Genomic DNA, 17,664 nt, shown 5'->3' with positions numbered 1-17,664 from the left:
AAAAATATTTCCCGGCTTTAGTTATGAAAGTTAAACTTACTCTCCCACAACCAGCTGCCCCACCAACCTCCTCCCATCGAGTGGGTACATGAGCTCCATCCTTGTCCCCCCCCCCAACACACCCCCAAAACGCCTGCAGACAGACAGATCCACTGTCAAAATAGTTACTACAAAGCAGGTTACATAACAGAAGCAGAAGAAAGAGAGAAGTGATTTTTAATACCATTGCAAGAGAAGTAGCCATGAAACAGAAGAGAAAATGACAAGCTCTTTCCTAGAATTAGCACTGGGCCTTTCTCAAAACAATTTGTCTTCATCTTTATTTTGTCAAAGACATCTAAACCCTTTTTTTAAAATTGCACTAATTCAATTTTCACCAGCCCTTTCTAAACTGAGCTGTGTAATGGAAAAACAGACAGACACACCCCCCACCACATACATATACATCTGAAGTCTACAAAAATTACTAGCCTTGGGTGGTTCTAATGTATGCTTTTATAACTTCCATTTTCAAAAAATTGCCAAATTCCATTTCTGAGATGCATTTTAAGAGGATAATTTTAATAGATGTTCATGGCTCATTCTGGCTAGCAGGAAAATGGTTTTTTTAAATTGATATAAAATTTAAATAAAGCAAAAGTCATCCTTTTTAGGTATACAATTCAATGAGTTTTTTTAAAAATTACATAATCATTAACTTTTTAACTTTTTATTTTTTATTGAAGTATAGTTGCTTTACAATGTTTCAGGTGTACAGCAAACTAATTCAGTTATATATATATATGTATTAGTTTTCAGATTCTTTTCCATTATTAAAAAATATTGAATATAGTTCCCTGTGCTATACAGTAGGACCCTGTTGTTTTTCTATTTTATATATATATTAGTGTGTATCTATTAATCCCAAACTCCTAATTTATCCCTCCTTCACCCCCTTTCCCCTTTAGTAACCATAGGTTTGTTTTCTGTGTCTGTGAGTCTATTTCTGTTTTGTAAATAAGTTCCTTTGTATCATTTTTTTAGATTCAACATATAAGTGATATCATAGGATATTTGTCTTTGTCTGTCTTACTCCACTTTAGTATGATAATCTCTAGGTCCATCCATGTTGCTACAAATGGCATTATTTCATTGTTTTTAATGGCTGAATAATAGTCCGTTGTATATATATACCACATCTTCTTTACCCATTCATCTGTCGATGGACATTTAGGTTGCTTCCATGTCTTGGCTATTGTAAACAGTGCTGCTATGAACATCGGGGTGCATGTATTTTTTTCGCAATTCAATGAGTTTTGATAAATGTACACGATCGTGTAATTACCACCAAAACAATGTCGAGCTGTGCTGCCTAGTAGAGTTGCCACATGTGGCTACAGAGCCCTTGAAATGTGCCTGGTCCAAGATCAGATGTTCCGAGGCGTAAAATACACACCAGACTTCAAAGACTTGGTTTAAAAAAATGCAAAAGATCTAGGGACTTCCCTAGCGGTCCAGTGGTTAAGACTTCGCCTTCCAGTGCAGGAGATGTGGGTTAAGTCACTGGTCAGGGAGCTAAGATCCCACATGCCTTGCAGCCAAAACACCAAAACATAAAACAGAAGCAATACTGTAACAAATTCAATAAAGACTTTAAAAATGTTCCACATCAAAAAAAATCTTTAAAAAGAATGTAAAAATCTTACTAATATATGGTGCAATTATAATATTTTCCATATATTGGGTTAAATATAATACAGATTAAATAATTCTAGCTGTTTCTTTTTCCTTTTTTAATGTACCTATTAGAAAATTAAAAGTTAAAAAGTTACTGGCTTGCATTTCTGGCTCAAATTACATTTTTGGTGGACAATGCTGATATAGATTATTTCTATCCCCCAAAGAGCACCCTCTGGTCCCCTTACAGCAGATATCATTTCCCTGCTCCCAGCTTCTGGCAACCACTGCTCTGATTTCCATCCCTAAAGTTTTGCTTTTAAAAGGATTTCCTCTCTTTGCCTTGTATCTTCTAATTTTCCATAATCATCTTGTACTGTTTTTATAGCTCTCTTAAAAAGCTATTTTTAACATTAAAAGATCTGAAGAAGTCTTGCCTGAGCATTTCCTACAATTTTCATTAACCAATGTCATTTTCATTAACCAATGTCATTTTCATTAACCAGTTCCAAAGCTGGTAGGCCACCACAAGTGCATTCTGGGTAACAAACTGCCTTCCAGAAGGAGACGTGCACAAGTGGTTCATAACTAAATGGAGACCACTGTGCAGACATACAACAGTATCCGTTCACAGATGCTGCCGGAGATCTGAGCCAGAGGTGGGGAACCTCCCCCATAGCTTAACTGTATTCAGCCTCAGGGGAGTGGAGAGAAGCTTTATCTGTGCTAAGAAAAGGTTGGACAGAAATATAAGGCACTGAATCCATAAACCCTTTAAAGGTGGGAGGGAGAGCAGGACAGGAGGCTTTGGCCGCAGGCAGTATCTACTGGTGGGAACTCTGTGGTGGCTGATGAAAATGGCCAGAGAGATGCAGACAGACATCCAGTCCACATCCCACCGCACCCCCGGCTCACTTGTTCCCATTCTGCTTTTCTTCTGATCCCCTTCTAATTAAACTGAAGTTAACTATTATAATTGGCATTCACATTTCCTGCTCCTATTCACGTTCAGGCTTCATTCACTCTTCAGATACTTTCCACCATCTTTCTGATTTTCCAGAATATAAGAACAACACTGGAGGCCAGCTCCTATCTGCCTCTGAACTCTTCTCCAGTCCTTCTAGATAATCAACCTTGAACTCATCTCCTCAGATTTCCAATCCCTGGCTCCCACCTTCACCCCTTTCCTTTGCAATCCCCTAGAGAATGTGAACAAAGGTCTTTGCATTTTGAGCATTTTACTGCTAGTCCTTTAAGGAAAGGTAGCAAAATGCTAACGAGGTAACTAAAAGCACCTGTGGAGTCTACATCCTCCCCATCCTTTCCCAAAAATTTCTTGCGGAAAATTTCTTCCACCAAGGAAACCGTCTACCCAATTTAGAATGGTATCAAAGGGAGAACAACGGTTGGCCTCAACAATTTGCATCTATGTCATCTGAACATCCAGATGGGATGACAGTCATTTCACCAATGCTTAGCCCCAAAAAGATCCCTTCTGGGTATTTCCACCCCAACTGGAAGATACACTAGAAGTGGAAAAGTTTCCAGTGTTGCTCCCTTGTAAGTTACACACTGGGAAAGATGGCTCCCTATGACCACCAGAATCCCAGACAGGTTAGCAGATCTGGCACCTGCTGGAGGATGCAGGCACCACCTAGAATGACAGGGACCAGCCTTGCCCTTCTGGAGGCTCCAACCAGTGAGGGGAGACATTCAGATAACCATAACGCAAGTATAGTTATTAAACGCACACATGATTTTAATACGCGATCAGAGTTGGCAACGGGTCTATATTTTAAATTTTAAAATAAAATAAAAACATTTTTCCCAGAGGGGCAATGCCAGTAAAAGAGGAGAATGTTGCAGATTCTTCAGTGATGCAATGAAAATAAACCAACTGCCATGCATCCCACATATATAATCTCCAATCATTACAAAAGCTCTGCAAAGAAGACATTATTATCGCTACTTTATGGATTAAGCAAATTCAGGTTGAAAATGACTTTGCTGCTGCTAGAAGTGGCCTGGAACTTGATAGAGCACTCAAATGGAAAGCATGCAGTTGTTTATTAAAAAAAAAAACTGAAAAATACAGGACATATTTTAACAGAGAGATAGGAAAGGATTATAGGTTCTCTGTATTTGGTGTTGCACGAGGCACTATCAGTCTTGGCCTGAAGTAGGTATGAGCCTTGACATTAAGAAATAAAACAAGAAAAGTTATATGCTTTTGTTTGGCAATTGTACAAACGATTTGCACTGAGTTCTCATTCAATGAAAAAAGAAACTGATTCCGTCGTGTAATAGCCTGGCCACAGGACCGTGGGGAATTCAATCAAGCCCCGAATGAGGTTAATACCTGCAATGCCTACTGCAAAGGGATGTTGTAAAGACTAAATGAGACAATCTATACACAGGCTATTATACTGTCTGCGATTTTTCAAATTACTTCAACATGAACAAGTTAGCAAAGGTGATAAATATTATTTTTTTTTTTTTTTCAGTACTAGGGCCTCTCACTGCTGTGGCCTCTCCCGTTGCGGAGCACAGGCTCCGGACACGCAGGCTCACGGGCCCAGCCGCTCCGCGGCATGTGGGATCTTCCCGGACCGGGGCACGAACCCGTGTCCCCTGCATCGGCAGGCGCACTCTCAACCACTGCGCCACCAGGGAAGCCTGGTGATAATTATTTTTAACCTGTACTCTGGGGCAGTCAGCATTTGAATGACTAATCAAAAGCTCATATAAACAGAAAATCCAGTCAACTATGTTTCTCACAGCATAATGGCTGCCGTACATGATTTTTCATTGATCAAATGATGTTCACAATGGGCTCTAAGTATTGTACAAATATTCCCTCTCTTGCATAAACTGAATATAAGACTCTATCCAACCCAGTTGTCTAAACCTTTCAAAATGGTACCCTCAGCTAAAGATTCCCACTAGTCCTATTTCTAGACACTTTGGAGGAAATTTTATCACCTGATCCTGACATGAAAGTTAGCTAAATCCTGATAGATTAGCTAGAGGATTGTTCCATCTGCCTCTAACAAAACTTTTCTTTCACAGTGCTATCCAAATGCACGAGAGGACAGACCACGGGACCTTCCAGAGCAGCTGTGTCCAACAGAACTTTTACAGTGATGGAAAAGTTTTGTCTGCCCTGTGCAATAAGGTAGCCACTAGTTACAGGTAGTCACTTAGCACTTGAAATGTGGTTAGAATGACTGAAGAACCATTTTTTAAAATTTAATTTTAATTGTTGCATGTGGCTAGTGGCTACCCTGCTGGGCAGCACAATTCTGGAGCTTACAAAACAACACTATAATGTTTTTATGCTTGTTTGCCATTATATGCTGTGTGTGTGGCAGAATTCAACCTGTGAGTTTCTTTCATACTGGGTGATGAAGTTGGGGGAAAGGAAACGTATAGTTCTCATCTACTGTTCCTTGTTGACTAACCATATTCACCAGTGATGTAGAAACAAATCAGCTGAGGTTGGTTCCCAGCAGCAGCAACCTAGCTCCAGAGGGCCTCTGGACTCTGGAGGCAGATCTGGGTAATATGAACTGCACAAGTTAAGACTGGGATGAAAACACACAACTCAGAGGACTGTCATGAAAATTAAATGACCGAACATGTGAAAGCACCATTTAACTTTGCTCACACCAAAACACTATTTCCACCACCATCCTCCTTTAATTAAGTACATGAGCTTTGATAAGGCTTTGTCTGTTTGGGAATGAACATATAGAGCACAGGAAATTATACCTGTCCTTTCCCTAATCCCCAAGATAAACACTGCAAATATTTCAGCTAAGAAATTGGTTTGGAAAAAGGATGTCTTTGTCAACAATAATTGTTGCAAAGCAAAATAAACCATGGATACTTCCTCTTTTCCAAAGAGCATCACCTGTAGTCCATTTACCATGTTTTTTTTCCCCTAAATTTCTTTCACTTTGGCAAAATTCACATAACACAAAATTTACCATCTTAACAATTTTTAAGTGTGCAGTTCAGTGGTATTAAGTAAATTTATATTTATATTGGTTTTTGTCTCCAAAGGTAAAACAATATATTAATATGTAAAATCATATTATAGCAGCACAAGATAAATAAACATCAAATTCAGGATCGTAATCATGGGAGAAGCGGGAAAAAAGGGGATCAGGGAAGGGATATAAAGGGACTTAAGTTTTATCTAAAATGTTTTATTTCTTTTCAAAAAAATAATGGATCAAATATGGCAAAATTTAAGACTTGACCAAACTGAGTTATAAGTATATAGGTGTGTGTTACATCATTTACTATATTTTTATGTATTCTTTTTAAATTTTTTTATTTTGACCTAATTTTAGACTTACAGAGAAGTCACAAACACATTATCCATATATTTTCACCCCACTCCCCCTAATGTTAATATCTTATGCAATCATACTACAATAATCAGACCAGAAAATTAACTTTGTACAATACCATTAACTAAAATAAAGAACATAGTGAAGTCTCCCTAGGTTTTCCACTAATGTCCTTTTCCTATTCTTATAATCCTATCTAGAATCCCACAGTGCATTTAGTTGTTATTTCTCTTTAGTCTTCTTCAGTTTGTGACAGTTATTGTCTCATTATTAGGCTGTGATTATACATTTTGGGCAAGACCACCATAAAAATGACATTGTGTCCTCAGTGTACCATATGACAGGGTTCATGACATCTTTTTATATTGTTAAAATATTTCATAATTTCAAAAAATGAAAAACAAGTAGCTATATTAGTCTGGGTTTGCCAGAGAAACAGAACCAAGAGTACACATATGAATGTGTGTCTATACATACACACACACACACACACACATATAGAAAAATGAATGAGAAAAGAGGCTTATTGTAAGGGATCGGCTCATGCAATTACAGAGGCTGAAAAGTCCCAAGATCTAGCCTCTGCAAGCTGGCGACCCAGGAGAGCCAATAGTGTAGCTCCAGTCCAAGTCCAATGGCCTGAGAACCTGAGAACTGATGATGTAAATTCCAGTCTGAGTCCAAAGGTAGGAGAAAACTAACGTCCCAGCTCAAAGACAGTCAGGGAAGATAGAGCAAACTCTCCCTTACTCAGCTTTTTGTTCTATTCAGGTTTCAAAGGATTGGAGGAGGCCCTCCCACACCAGGGAGGGCAATCTGCCTTAGTCAGTCCACCAATTCAAATGTTAATCTCATCTAGAAGCATCCTCACAGACACCAGAATAATGTTGAACCAAATATCTCGGGTACCCTGTGGCCTAGTCAAGTTAACACGCAAAATTAACCATAACAGTAGCTTAATTTCGAAGTTAGAAACTTCCCACTCTATTTATTTAGGCTCCAAATCCCAGCAAGTCAAATGGATTTGAGGAAGTGTTCCAATTTTCAAAACTTCCATTACTACTGGCTTCAGTTCTAAAACGTTGTAAATTCACAACATACTATCATTTTTGAAAACTCAAGAGCTTTATTATAGATGATTTTGCTTCAAGAGAAGAGGTAATGATGAGCCAGCTATACTATTTAGATAATATACTTGTGATTCAAGAAAAGCTAGCCCACCAAGTCAAAATAAGGCCCTAGGAAAGAAATTAACACAAGGGGTATTGTTAACGAGGACCGCAAATCCCCTGATCTGTTATTAGATGTAAAAGCTAAGTTATGCGCTCCTCAGCATGGCATCCTAAAGATGGCGTGTGTCGTTGCTATTTCAATGTTGCTTTAGGAAAAAAGTATCTGAACAAATTATGTAATATATATCAATTAACGGTGATATCCCTTTTCTGGGGCAGGAGGAAAGGTGAGTTTCAGGGACTTTCACTACTTGAGTTGTATTTAAAATGAAATATATATGTATACATATGTACATACACATATAAACACACACACACACACACACACACACACACACACAGAGCAAATATACAGAGAAACGGCAGTATGGTACAAATAAATAAAATTTGAAGTTTTCTCTGAGGCTTCCCCTGTGTGAAGCTCTTTTTCCTTCAGGATCACTCTAAACGTTAGAAGTTTAGGCTGAGAAATAGTTCCTTCCTACTTAAATATTTATGTTTAGTCCCATTTCCATGGGTAACGGTATGGCATACAGCTTCCCTCTGACCTTCACTACAGCTGCATGGGAAGAAAGCTACTCATTAATCCTGTTCTAGGCTCCCACTGCTCTGTGAGGAGGTCACAGAGTTTTCATGAAAAGCCAGAGCACAGGGATCCAGATCTCCTTATGCCAAAGAGGGAGGTGAATATTTACTTTAAATCTCATTTTAGCCTGCCCCAGATGTGGCCATTGTTTTGGGCCGGTTCTACCGACCACTTACTTAGAACACACTGTTCCACTCAAAGGAGTTTCTTTAAAGGAACCAGAATACAAATTTGATTTTGGCCTAAGTCAACTCTCCCAAGAATCTTTCAGGGAGGAGGTGGGCGGGGAATATAACTGCTCATGCCTTGGTTCCTTTGTCTGTAAAACAGAGCAACTAACGATACGTAACAGATTGGGGTGCTGTGAAGATTAAACAATAAGCACATATAAAGTGCTTAAAATAGGACCTGGCATGTAGTAAGTGGCCAATAAATGCTAGGGAGCATAGCATGTTGCTCCTGACCTACACCCGCTGGGATTAATCTAGAACCCCAATCACTCATGGGATTTGTGGCCGTCTGTGGCCACTTGCCAGGTGGCCTCTGTTGGGTACACATGGTGTCTCCCCAACTCCAACTCTGCCTATTTCTTATATCAGGACATCATAACTCCTGAAACAGACTCACCTAAAACAATCTTATTTAACAGAACCTAGAAATTTAACTGGTACAACAGCAAAAAACCTGAGAGTCGTAGAAAACTTTAAATGTAATCTTGTTAAATGGAAACAAAGACAGAAAAATATTTGAAAAAGATCTTTACGCAACTGACAGATTCCAATGAGTTGAGGTTCTTTTAAGTTGCACCAGTGTTTCTTGGCTTTTTCCTTTTTTGGATGTGTGTGTTTGTGTGTGTGTTGAAATCCATGCTTCTTTTTGGATAAATATAAAAACCGTATGGTTTCTTTTAATACTGTTTGAAACTTGAAATTTTAAAAAAAGTGACCAAAAGCATATCTAAGCAATGTTAATTTAAGAACATGCTTTTCCAACATTGTAAATCAACTACACTCCAAGGAAAAAAACTTTTTAAAAAAAAAGAACATGCTTTTTCCAAGTACACACACACTTCATTCCTTGGAAACTCGAGTGGAAGCCCTACTCCCTTCCTGAGAATCACTGAATTGACGGAAAAACAGTACCCCATAGCCCCACAGTTTAGACCAGGCTGGCAGTGGCTGTAACTACATTTGCCAAGATGATTTTGCTCTTAGAAAAGGTTATTTTTTGTTTAGTCTCTGCAACTGACAGCCTTCAATCCTACACGACCCACATTTGTCCTCAGAATTTGCACATTTGGAAACAGACAATGAACGATTTACTTCCCCACCTACAAAGTACCCACTGAGACCTGACCGATCCCACATAATTCCACGATGCCATTGGGAAGGGAAGGGTAGACTGGGAGGTGGGAGGACTTGGTGAGCAGCAGAGGCGCCTAGAGGAAGATGGCAAGGAAAAGCAAAGCTCTAATTGTAGAAAAACCAAGGCAGCTCATGTTACTGAAGAGGCCATCAAAGGAGATAACACTGGGAACAAGGAAACAAGGACAACGAGGACAGAGATCCAGGTAACAGGTTTAAAACCGTGCAGACAATCTCAGGAATAAGGCAGAAGCCTAGCTGGGACACTCAAAGTAGAAAACAGAGGTCCTCAATGATGCATTCCTCCAAACTTGTCCACAACCGTCTTCACTTTTTTCCTTCTAATACCAGGAAATAACACACTCCCTTTATTACTACCAAGCCCCCTGTCCATGCCACGGATCCCACCCTTACTCTCTCCAAAAGCAGCAGCCAACCGTTTAGGTTTTGAAACTCTCCCCCTGTACTGACTATGCACCGTTTTTGTATTTGGGGCGTGGGTGCGGAAACTAACCTTGCCTCTGCCTTCCCCTCTCACTTTGTCATCCAGACACTGCTGAAGTATGGTCTAGGTTCACTGTTCCCACCTCGTCTCCTCCCATCCATTCCTCAACCCACTGCAAACCTACTGACACCGTTCTCATGAAAGCCAACTGATAACATTCATGCTGCCAAGTGCACTGGAAGTTCTGTTTGGTTTGCTTGTTTTAATCATGTCGAGTATCCAATATACTTTGAATTACCTGGAAGAATGCCTGACAAATGAAACTTCTATCCAAGTACAGGCTTGCAGGATAAAAACCAAGTTCCCTAACAGGGGTGGAAGACCTTCCACCATCTCACTGACCCTGTTTACCTCCTCATGTTTGATCTCCCCACACTCCTGGTTGTTTCTCACCTGGGGGATCCTTGCTCACGTGTCCCCTCTGCCTGAAAGGTCCTCTCCCCCAACCCCTCCCCACCCTCCACCTCACTAACTTCCACACCCCCCTAAATACTGAGATCAGAGGGAATCCTCTCTTGGAGACTTTTCAGACCCCCCCCTCCCCCATCTCTGCCCGGCTGCGCAAGGCGCCTTCTTCCATTCTCCCATGACATTATTTTTAAGTTCTGTTGCTGCACTTACCATTCAGTCCTACAAGAGGCTGTTTATGTCCGTTTCCCCAAATAGGCTCTAAATTCCCTCTAGACCAGGACTATCCTGGACACCCACATGACAAGAGGGAAGTAACCGCCACGGTATTTGTCCTTCTGCCCTCGAGAGGGATCCTCATCAGCCGGGATGATACGGATACAGGATATTTTGGGAGCAAGGCACTGGCTACTGCAGCTTCCTATCCCTTTTTTCTCTCTTCCCACATTTTTGACTATAACTTGGGTCCTTGTGTTGCCATGGTAACCAACAGTCCCAGAACACAGACTTCTGGCAGTTGGACTTTTAGCCACTGAGACTCAGGGTCTGAAGGATTTTTCACCTCCCCGGTTTATGGCTCAGGAGTTGGCAGCACCTCTTTCACGAGGGCAGCCACCAGAGCAGAGCATTACAGAGACTACAACATGTGCGTGCATGCGTGTGAGTATTCTTACCCTCTGCCCCAGTTACTTACTGGGGCATCATAGAAAAAGCTGCACTAAAAAGTGCCATCAGATGGTGGGAGGATGGGCATCTAAATGGCTATAATCTTTCTGGGAAGCAATTTGGTAACAACTATTAAGGATCCTTTAATACATTTGTGATCTTTGATCCATTAAACCCACATTTAAGAATATAAAGAGAGACAAAGATTAACAAGGGAGTTTACTGAAGATTTATCTATTAAGAATAATAACTACTAATGGTCATTAATAAGAAAGTGGTGAAAAGTGACAGAATAGCCATATATATGTTTATTGTAGGTTGTGCCATCAAATATAATAATCTCAGTTTCAACCAATGTGACTTTCATATCTACATATATATGTGATGTGACTGCACATATATATATATGTATATATATACACACACACACACACACACACACATATACGTATAAGTACATATAAAGAAAAAGAAGAGATTATAAGGGAGTCCACCAAAATGTTTTCATGATGATTATCATTATCTCTGGACAGGGGGGATCACAGGCATGTTTATTTTGATCCTCATCCTTTTTTATATTTTTCCAATTTTATACCATGATGATAGTTTTCTTTTATGATACAAGTTCTTGCAGCTGTATAACATGATGTGAGGCGTCCCGTGAAGATGCTTAGTACGGAGGGTCGTATAGAACAGGTTTTGAAAGGGAGAGGGCTGTCTCTTTCATTCTTCACTGCAGATTGCAAAACAGGATGAACTTCTATCAGAATGCGATAGCTCCGAATAGAAAAAGGAATGCGTAACGTTATTGCGTAAGTACCGTTATTTACCTTCTTCTTTTCCCCAATCCCACTTATTTTTTCTTTCTTTTGAAGATCCCTGGGATGAGGGAGACCTGAGATTTGCGCCTTTGAACTCCACGGCGCACTCATTCTCCAGCAGCTCCGAATCAAACCTGAGTCTCTCTGTGGGCTATTTCCCCTGTGAGGACAACTTTTCCTATGAGAACATCATCTCCTGTGAAGACACATTTTCTGAAGGTCCTTCAATCCACTTTGTCCCTCCTATCCAAGGGACATGGCAGACTGAAAACATAGGGAGACTCCTGGGGAGATGAGACCAAATACAGGACGACCCAGAGCAGTTTTGCAAACTAAGAATCGCCCTGGCCTGGGATGTTGACATGGCCTCTAAGAATTCAGACTCGATGGCTAATTGGACCTAAGTGGAGACAACCAGTGGATAGACAAGTAGCCCAAAGAGAAGACATAACTGACTCTCAGCAAACTGGACGGTCTTGTGCAAAAGCTTGAGAAATTTCTTGAGAACCAGTAAGATGACAAAGATGGGGACTGTGTGTTCCATGAATCTGTTCAGCAGGAAGACTCTCAGCTGTCTAGCAGCTCCCCTCCAGGTATGGCTCAGGTTAGTCATCAAGAACATGAGAGCTGTCAACACTTGGCCAAGTTCAACCCATCAGAAAATGAAGATGTCATCCAGTTTCCACAGATTCCTCCAAGGCTTCAGAAAGAGGAGCTTGCCGAAGTGAGCACAGAGGTGCCTCACAGGCAAGCAGGGGCCAGGCCTGGCGGAGGGGCCAGGCCTGGCGGAGGGGCCAGGTGGGAATGCACAGAGAATTACTACCTGCTGTAAAAGGGTCAGAGTGGAGCTGAAGGGAAAATACTGAGGAGCACCAAGGCAGAGAAGAGGGTAGGAAAGTAAAGAAAAAGCCAAGAATTATGACCAAAATAGGTGTGCGTGTGTGTGTGTGTGTGTGTGTGTGTGTGTATTAATGAGTACTGAAACTGTGCATGTACCGTTGGGTCACTTTTGGTTAAAGGATTTGAGCTCCATAAATGGATAAATATTGATCCCACTGTTGTCTAGGTTACACAATATCTAAAACTCATTTTCTTGGCAGATACTAAGCCAGGTGACTGGCAGCCAAAGGACAAGTATTGCAGAGACCTCCTCAATCTCATCAGGTCCGCAAGAGAAGGAGGACACTCACTCCAGCACACAAGCCCTCTCCTGTCTGAACTTCGGGTGGATCTTCCGCTGGCTAAGGCACCAAGTCCTCCCTTCATTTTGGGGGAGAGAGCACCCCGAGAAGGCCACTGAGAACCCCCGTCAGCTAGCACAAAAGAAACGACTCTCTCACAGAAGCAAGAGAATCCAGCCTCAAGAATCCCTCGAATTAGGCCACCCCATAACGCCAGATTTTTAAACTTTTTGATAGCCCCTATTCTACAATCCCCATGAGCTATTTTTTCCCCAATAAACAAAATACATATTCTTGTTATCCATGTCTTCCGCTCCCAGCTCAAGATGCTGGCTCAGGCTGAAAGTTTATATGTTGGCCCGAAGACGGAAATATATTCTCTGGGAAGTTTCAGTATTATCATCCTTCCTAACCTGAAGGCATTCTTTTTTCCTCCTCTCCCCACTTCTTTCTGTATTTCACCCTATTTCACTTTATATATTTTAACCTATTTTATCATTCATCCAAATCCCCACTTTCTGAAGGCAGCAGTACAACCCATCAAATTCCCAACATGGGAGGATGGCTTTGGTTGAACCTGCAGGACTCAAGCAAGTGGCAGAGGATACCAAGTCCCTCAGGAAGCTAAGTTCAGTTGGCAGTATCAGGCGTTCAAGGCGGCGGATCTGATGTTCCCAGAAGACCTGACTGGTTCTAGTGCACCTTGCCTTGGCTAGAATAAGTAGCCCACTTAGGAGGAATGCGAGGATCGGGAATGCCTAACTCTCCTTATTCATAAGATGGGGAAGGTAATAATACAGACTTCATAAGGCTGTTGTGAGAATTAATGAGATAATGTAAGCACTTGAATAATATCATTACTAATGTTATTGCTATGATTCATTCTCCTGAGGATATCCCCAGAAGCCCTGATCCAAGGAACATCCAAGAGTGAGAGTTTGAGTCAATTCTCATTGAAATATTTCCCACACAGAAGCAATATTTACAAAAAGTTATGGGTTTCAGCAGATCTTGACTCAACCAAGTTCCCTCCCAGTCCATTCCCCACTGTGCCCTCTGAAATTCCTTTACAATGGTCACTAAACTTTCCAATAAACGTCAGCTTCTTTGAGGAAGGCTGTAATCACACTTTTAGCCCCTATTATTGTTATCACCTCACCTCCCGGGTACCACCACCATCCTCCTTATTCACCCTCAGGTTTACTCAAGGGCCCTCCTTCAGCTTTTGCTACCACCCTATAGGACCTTCAGAGTTCATATGATTCTTTGGTTTCAAATTCCTTCCTTTCCACAATTTTAATTTCTTTATCTCTTCCTTCCTCCCACAAAATTTAGCACATAGGAGCACAAGATAATTTTCTAGCTTACAAAAAACAAAGCAAAAACAAATTCAATCTTTGAGCTCCAGCTGCCTTATTATTTAAGAGAGAAAGCCATGTAAACATATGACTATAAAGGGTTATGGCTGGTAATACAGTAGTTTGTACACGGTCCACACTGACTACTAAACAATAATCAATTCAACATGGGGAGGTTGATTTTACAAGGTTTCATATATGAGGTTGCTTGAGTCAGAAATGTGGTTAGTTTAAGGTGGAGGACTTTAGAAACTGGCATGGAGTTAAGGTGTGCGATCCTGGCTGGTTATACATGAGAGACACTGGGGAGGATATTGTCCCCGGAAAGACAGCACCATGGGAAGGAAGGAATCAAAGAGCAGGGCCTTCTTAGCAGTATATGCTCATGGTCACACCCTGAATCTCTGCACAGCCAGACTCCTCACTTTATCCACCTCTCTGAGAATATTTCCCATTCAACTAGCTCACGTGTATGCCCTCCGCCACCTTCAGCTACTCCTTGACTTCACCAAGACTTTGAGTCCCATTACCCTACCCGTTCCATGACTTTTATTCACCTCCTTCCAGAGGCAACCTTTGCCCCTCCTTCCCAAGCCATGGCATATCCACCACATCTACTAGCATTCACAGTGCCTGCCCTTTTCTTCTCCCAGCTCTTCTTTTAATCTATACTCTCCAAATTCCCCAACAGAACAACTGTCTTGCTTCTCATAAGAGCCAATACACAAACATAGGAATTACCTTCTCCATTCCCTGGAGAATTCCCCCAATGCCTTCTCAAGTCCACATTGCCTGGGGCACTCATCCTTAAAGACCCTGCTCTAGGGCCGCTATGAGGCCAAGACTGATTCTTCCAGTTGACATGGTCAACTTTACTTAAGCTGTCCCCCAGTCCCTACCCTCACACCATGACTTGTACTTTTCAACTCTCTTGATATGACTATTTTACCTACAGACTCCGACCTCTTGAGGGCAAGCACCAGGTCTCGGTTCCTTTTCACTGCAAGATCTTAACACAGTGTCTGGTACAGAGTGATCTCTCTGTCTCTATATAATCTTTTTAATGATTTGAATATGTCCTATTTCTCTTTTTTCCTACACAGTTTTCTTTGAAAATGAAAAACAACAGCTTAGAGTTGCTATTCCTTAAGTCAAAAGTCACTGGCCAGCAGGGTTAAGAGCAGGAAAGGAGAGTTAGGGGGGAGACAGGAAGAAGAGAAAATGGCAATCTGTGAAAAGTCAAGTGAGGTGGCTTGACCTTGATTGAGAAACCTAAGACCAGAGGAATTTAGCAACTAATTTGAAAATTTAATTCAACAAATATACGTGGAGCCTTACTGTTGCTTTAACCAGACACCATGATACACCTAAAAGAAAGATGACATCTCCTACCGTCATGGCGCTGGTAACCAGTCTTGTTGCTTTGCTCAATTCTTTCTCTAGTAATTAAGTCAACCTCTAAGAAAAACTCACCCAAAAACTCCCTTTAAGATTGCCCACACTGAATAAGAAGCCCTGTTCATTTGTAAGATTTCTGACATATTTGTGTTTATTTTTCAGTGTTGTATAAACCTGCTTGACAAGTATGAACCCACCTCTACGATTCAAGCAATGCACTTTACAAGCCTTTGTAATAAATAAATAAATAAATATATATATATATATATATATATATATATATATATATATTTTTTTTTTTTTGCGGTATGCGGGCCTCTCACTGTTGTGGTCTCTCCCATTGCGGAGCACAGGCTCCAGACGCGCAGGCTCAGCGGCCATGGCTCACGGGCCCAGCTGCTCCGCGGCATGTGGGACCCTCCCGGACCAGGGCACGAACCCGCATCCCCTACATCGGCAGGTGGACTCTCAGCCACTGCGCCACCAGGGAAGCCCCTGTAATAAATATTTTTTATAAAGAATTGGAATGCTAAATATTCCTTGGGGTTGTGCTACATCTTAGAAAGTGAGTCAAAGTGTTTAAAAATAGGAACTATTTCAGTACCTCCTCATTTATTACAGCGTCAAATATGCTATGAAGCTCTTAGCTACATGCCAACCTAGGACCAGGTTCTCTGCTCTGTGTCGTGTCCAAAGGGCTGGTGGAGGCCACTACACACCAAGTGGACTGACAGCAAACTGGGCGTGGCCATGGAGAGACTCTAGCTCTGCAGAAACCTCAAGATTCTAGGAGAATGACTGTGCTTGCCGGGCACATGCCAGTCTAATTTCTTCAAGTGAATTGCTCAACCTTGAGACCCATAAAGTTCAGATGCTTGAATTAGCAAGGTTTTGCCTTAAATATTCATATTCTGGAATCTATAACAACATCATAATATAAGCCAGCATGCAGGGTAAGAAATTATCAAACAAATGCAAGGAGTATTCAGCTATCTCCAAACACAGAATTGGGATATAGGTTAATGTAAATTTTATAGACCATCTCATGCCACACCAATTTTTCACTCAGCAAGATCTCAATGAGAGAAAAAAGTGTGTGATCATACTATACCAGCAAAATACGGGCAAGTCATTTTTCCAGGCTTAAAGAACATAATGTGAAAATTCATGGCTCAAAAAGATGCAGGAGTCCAAGGTCTACCTGGTCACAAAAATAGTGTCCAAGATCCTCTTACAAAACAATGAAAAGAAAAATAAAGCAAATTATAAATGAATTCATAGAGAGTGCTGATAATTACCCCTATATTTAAGAATAGTTTTGTTTAGGCAGGAGGGATAGTTACATGCTTCAAAACTAGGTCTTTTCATTATGAACTGCACGCAGGAGAACTGATATTGCATGCAGGGTACTCTCTAATCTCAAGATGGATGGGGGGGGTTTCAATTGCACCGCCCAGAGTCAATCTTCTCCTGCTACCCCGTACTACCACAACAGAGAGAACAACACTGTGCTTTCAAAAGTGAAACAAGATCCTCATCAGATAACACTGAGTCACTGAGTCAGTCATGAGCAAAGCAGGTATAAAAGCCTTAGGATAAATCTTAAAAGAATTATAAGCCTAGATCAAGAAAGCCCCCCTACGAAACAATTTCTGTTTACTATCCCACCTTTCATAGGAATTTCATGGTTTTGATGCCCATTTGATTTCAATCTAACATGCTTTATAAAGAACCATTGAGTATTTTCAAATGGGAGGGCAAATATCAATATCTTTTCAGATTGTGGCTGGGTTGAATGAAAATTCGCCTCATTATTATTGAATTCTCTCAGTCTAGAAGGAAATCAGAATGACAATTTACTTTGTTTTTCCTCATCTGCATCATAAATCCTTAATAAATCTTAAGGATTTATTATTTTAAGGGCAAATCCCCGAAACTAAAAGACACACTCTCTCTCTCTCTCCTAGAACTTTACTATACACTCACTCACAAAGAAAACACTTCAGACATATATTTTTGGATAGTTGCTTACAAGTTTCCCTTTTGTCAACTCCTCTGCCATCTGTCTTTGGGGCCTAGATTTTTCCCAAATAGGGATGGGAATGAGAAGGAGAATTTTTCTCCAGTAAAG

General features: G+C 40.9%; 2 protein-coding genes across 23 annotated transcripts in view; one reads left to right on the top strand and one right to left on the bottom strand.

The window, feature by feature from the left end:
* Positions 1 to 17,664, bottom strand: part of PPFIBP1 (PPFIB scaffold protein 1) — a 178,522-nt gene that overhangs the window by 91,093 nt on the left and 69,765 nt on the right. The gene's annotated exons all lie outside the window — the stretch shown is intronic.
* On the top strand, positions 4,736 to 16,373 carry C11H12orf71 (chromosome 11 C12orf71 homolog). The gene is given in 7 exon segments (XM_089921568.1): positions 4,736 to 4,831; positions 9,223 to 9,366; positions 9,369 to 9,402; positions 11,651 to 11,989; positions 11,992 to 12,320; positions 12,697 to 12,996; positions 16,230 to 16,373. Coding segments are annotated over 7 exon segments (1,386 nt in total).

This window comes from Delphinapterus leucas, chromosome 11 (assembly GCF_059928025.1).
Source record: "Delphinapterus leucas isolate spDelLeu-1000000601 "Yukka" chromosome 11, BTC_Dleu_Yukka2, whole genome shotgun sequence".
Classification (NCBI taxonomy): domain Eukaryota; kingdom Metazoa; phylum Chordata; class Mammalia; order Artiodactyla; family Monodontidae; genus Delphinapterus; species Delphinapterus leucas.
Note: the sequence above shows the minus strand (reverse complement) of the source record. Positions and strands in the feature narration are given on the sequence as shown.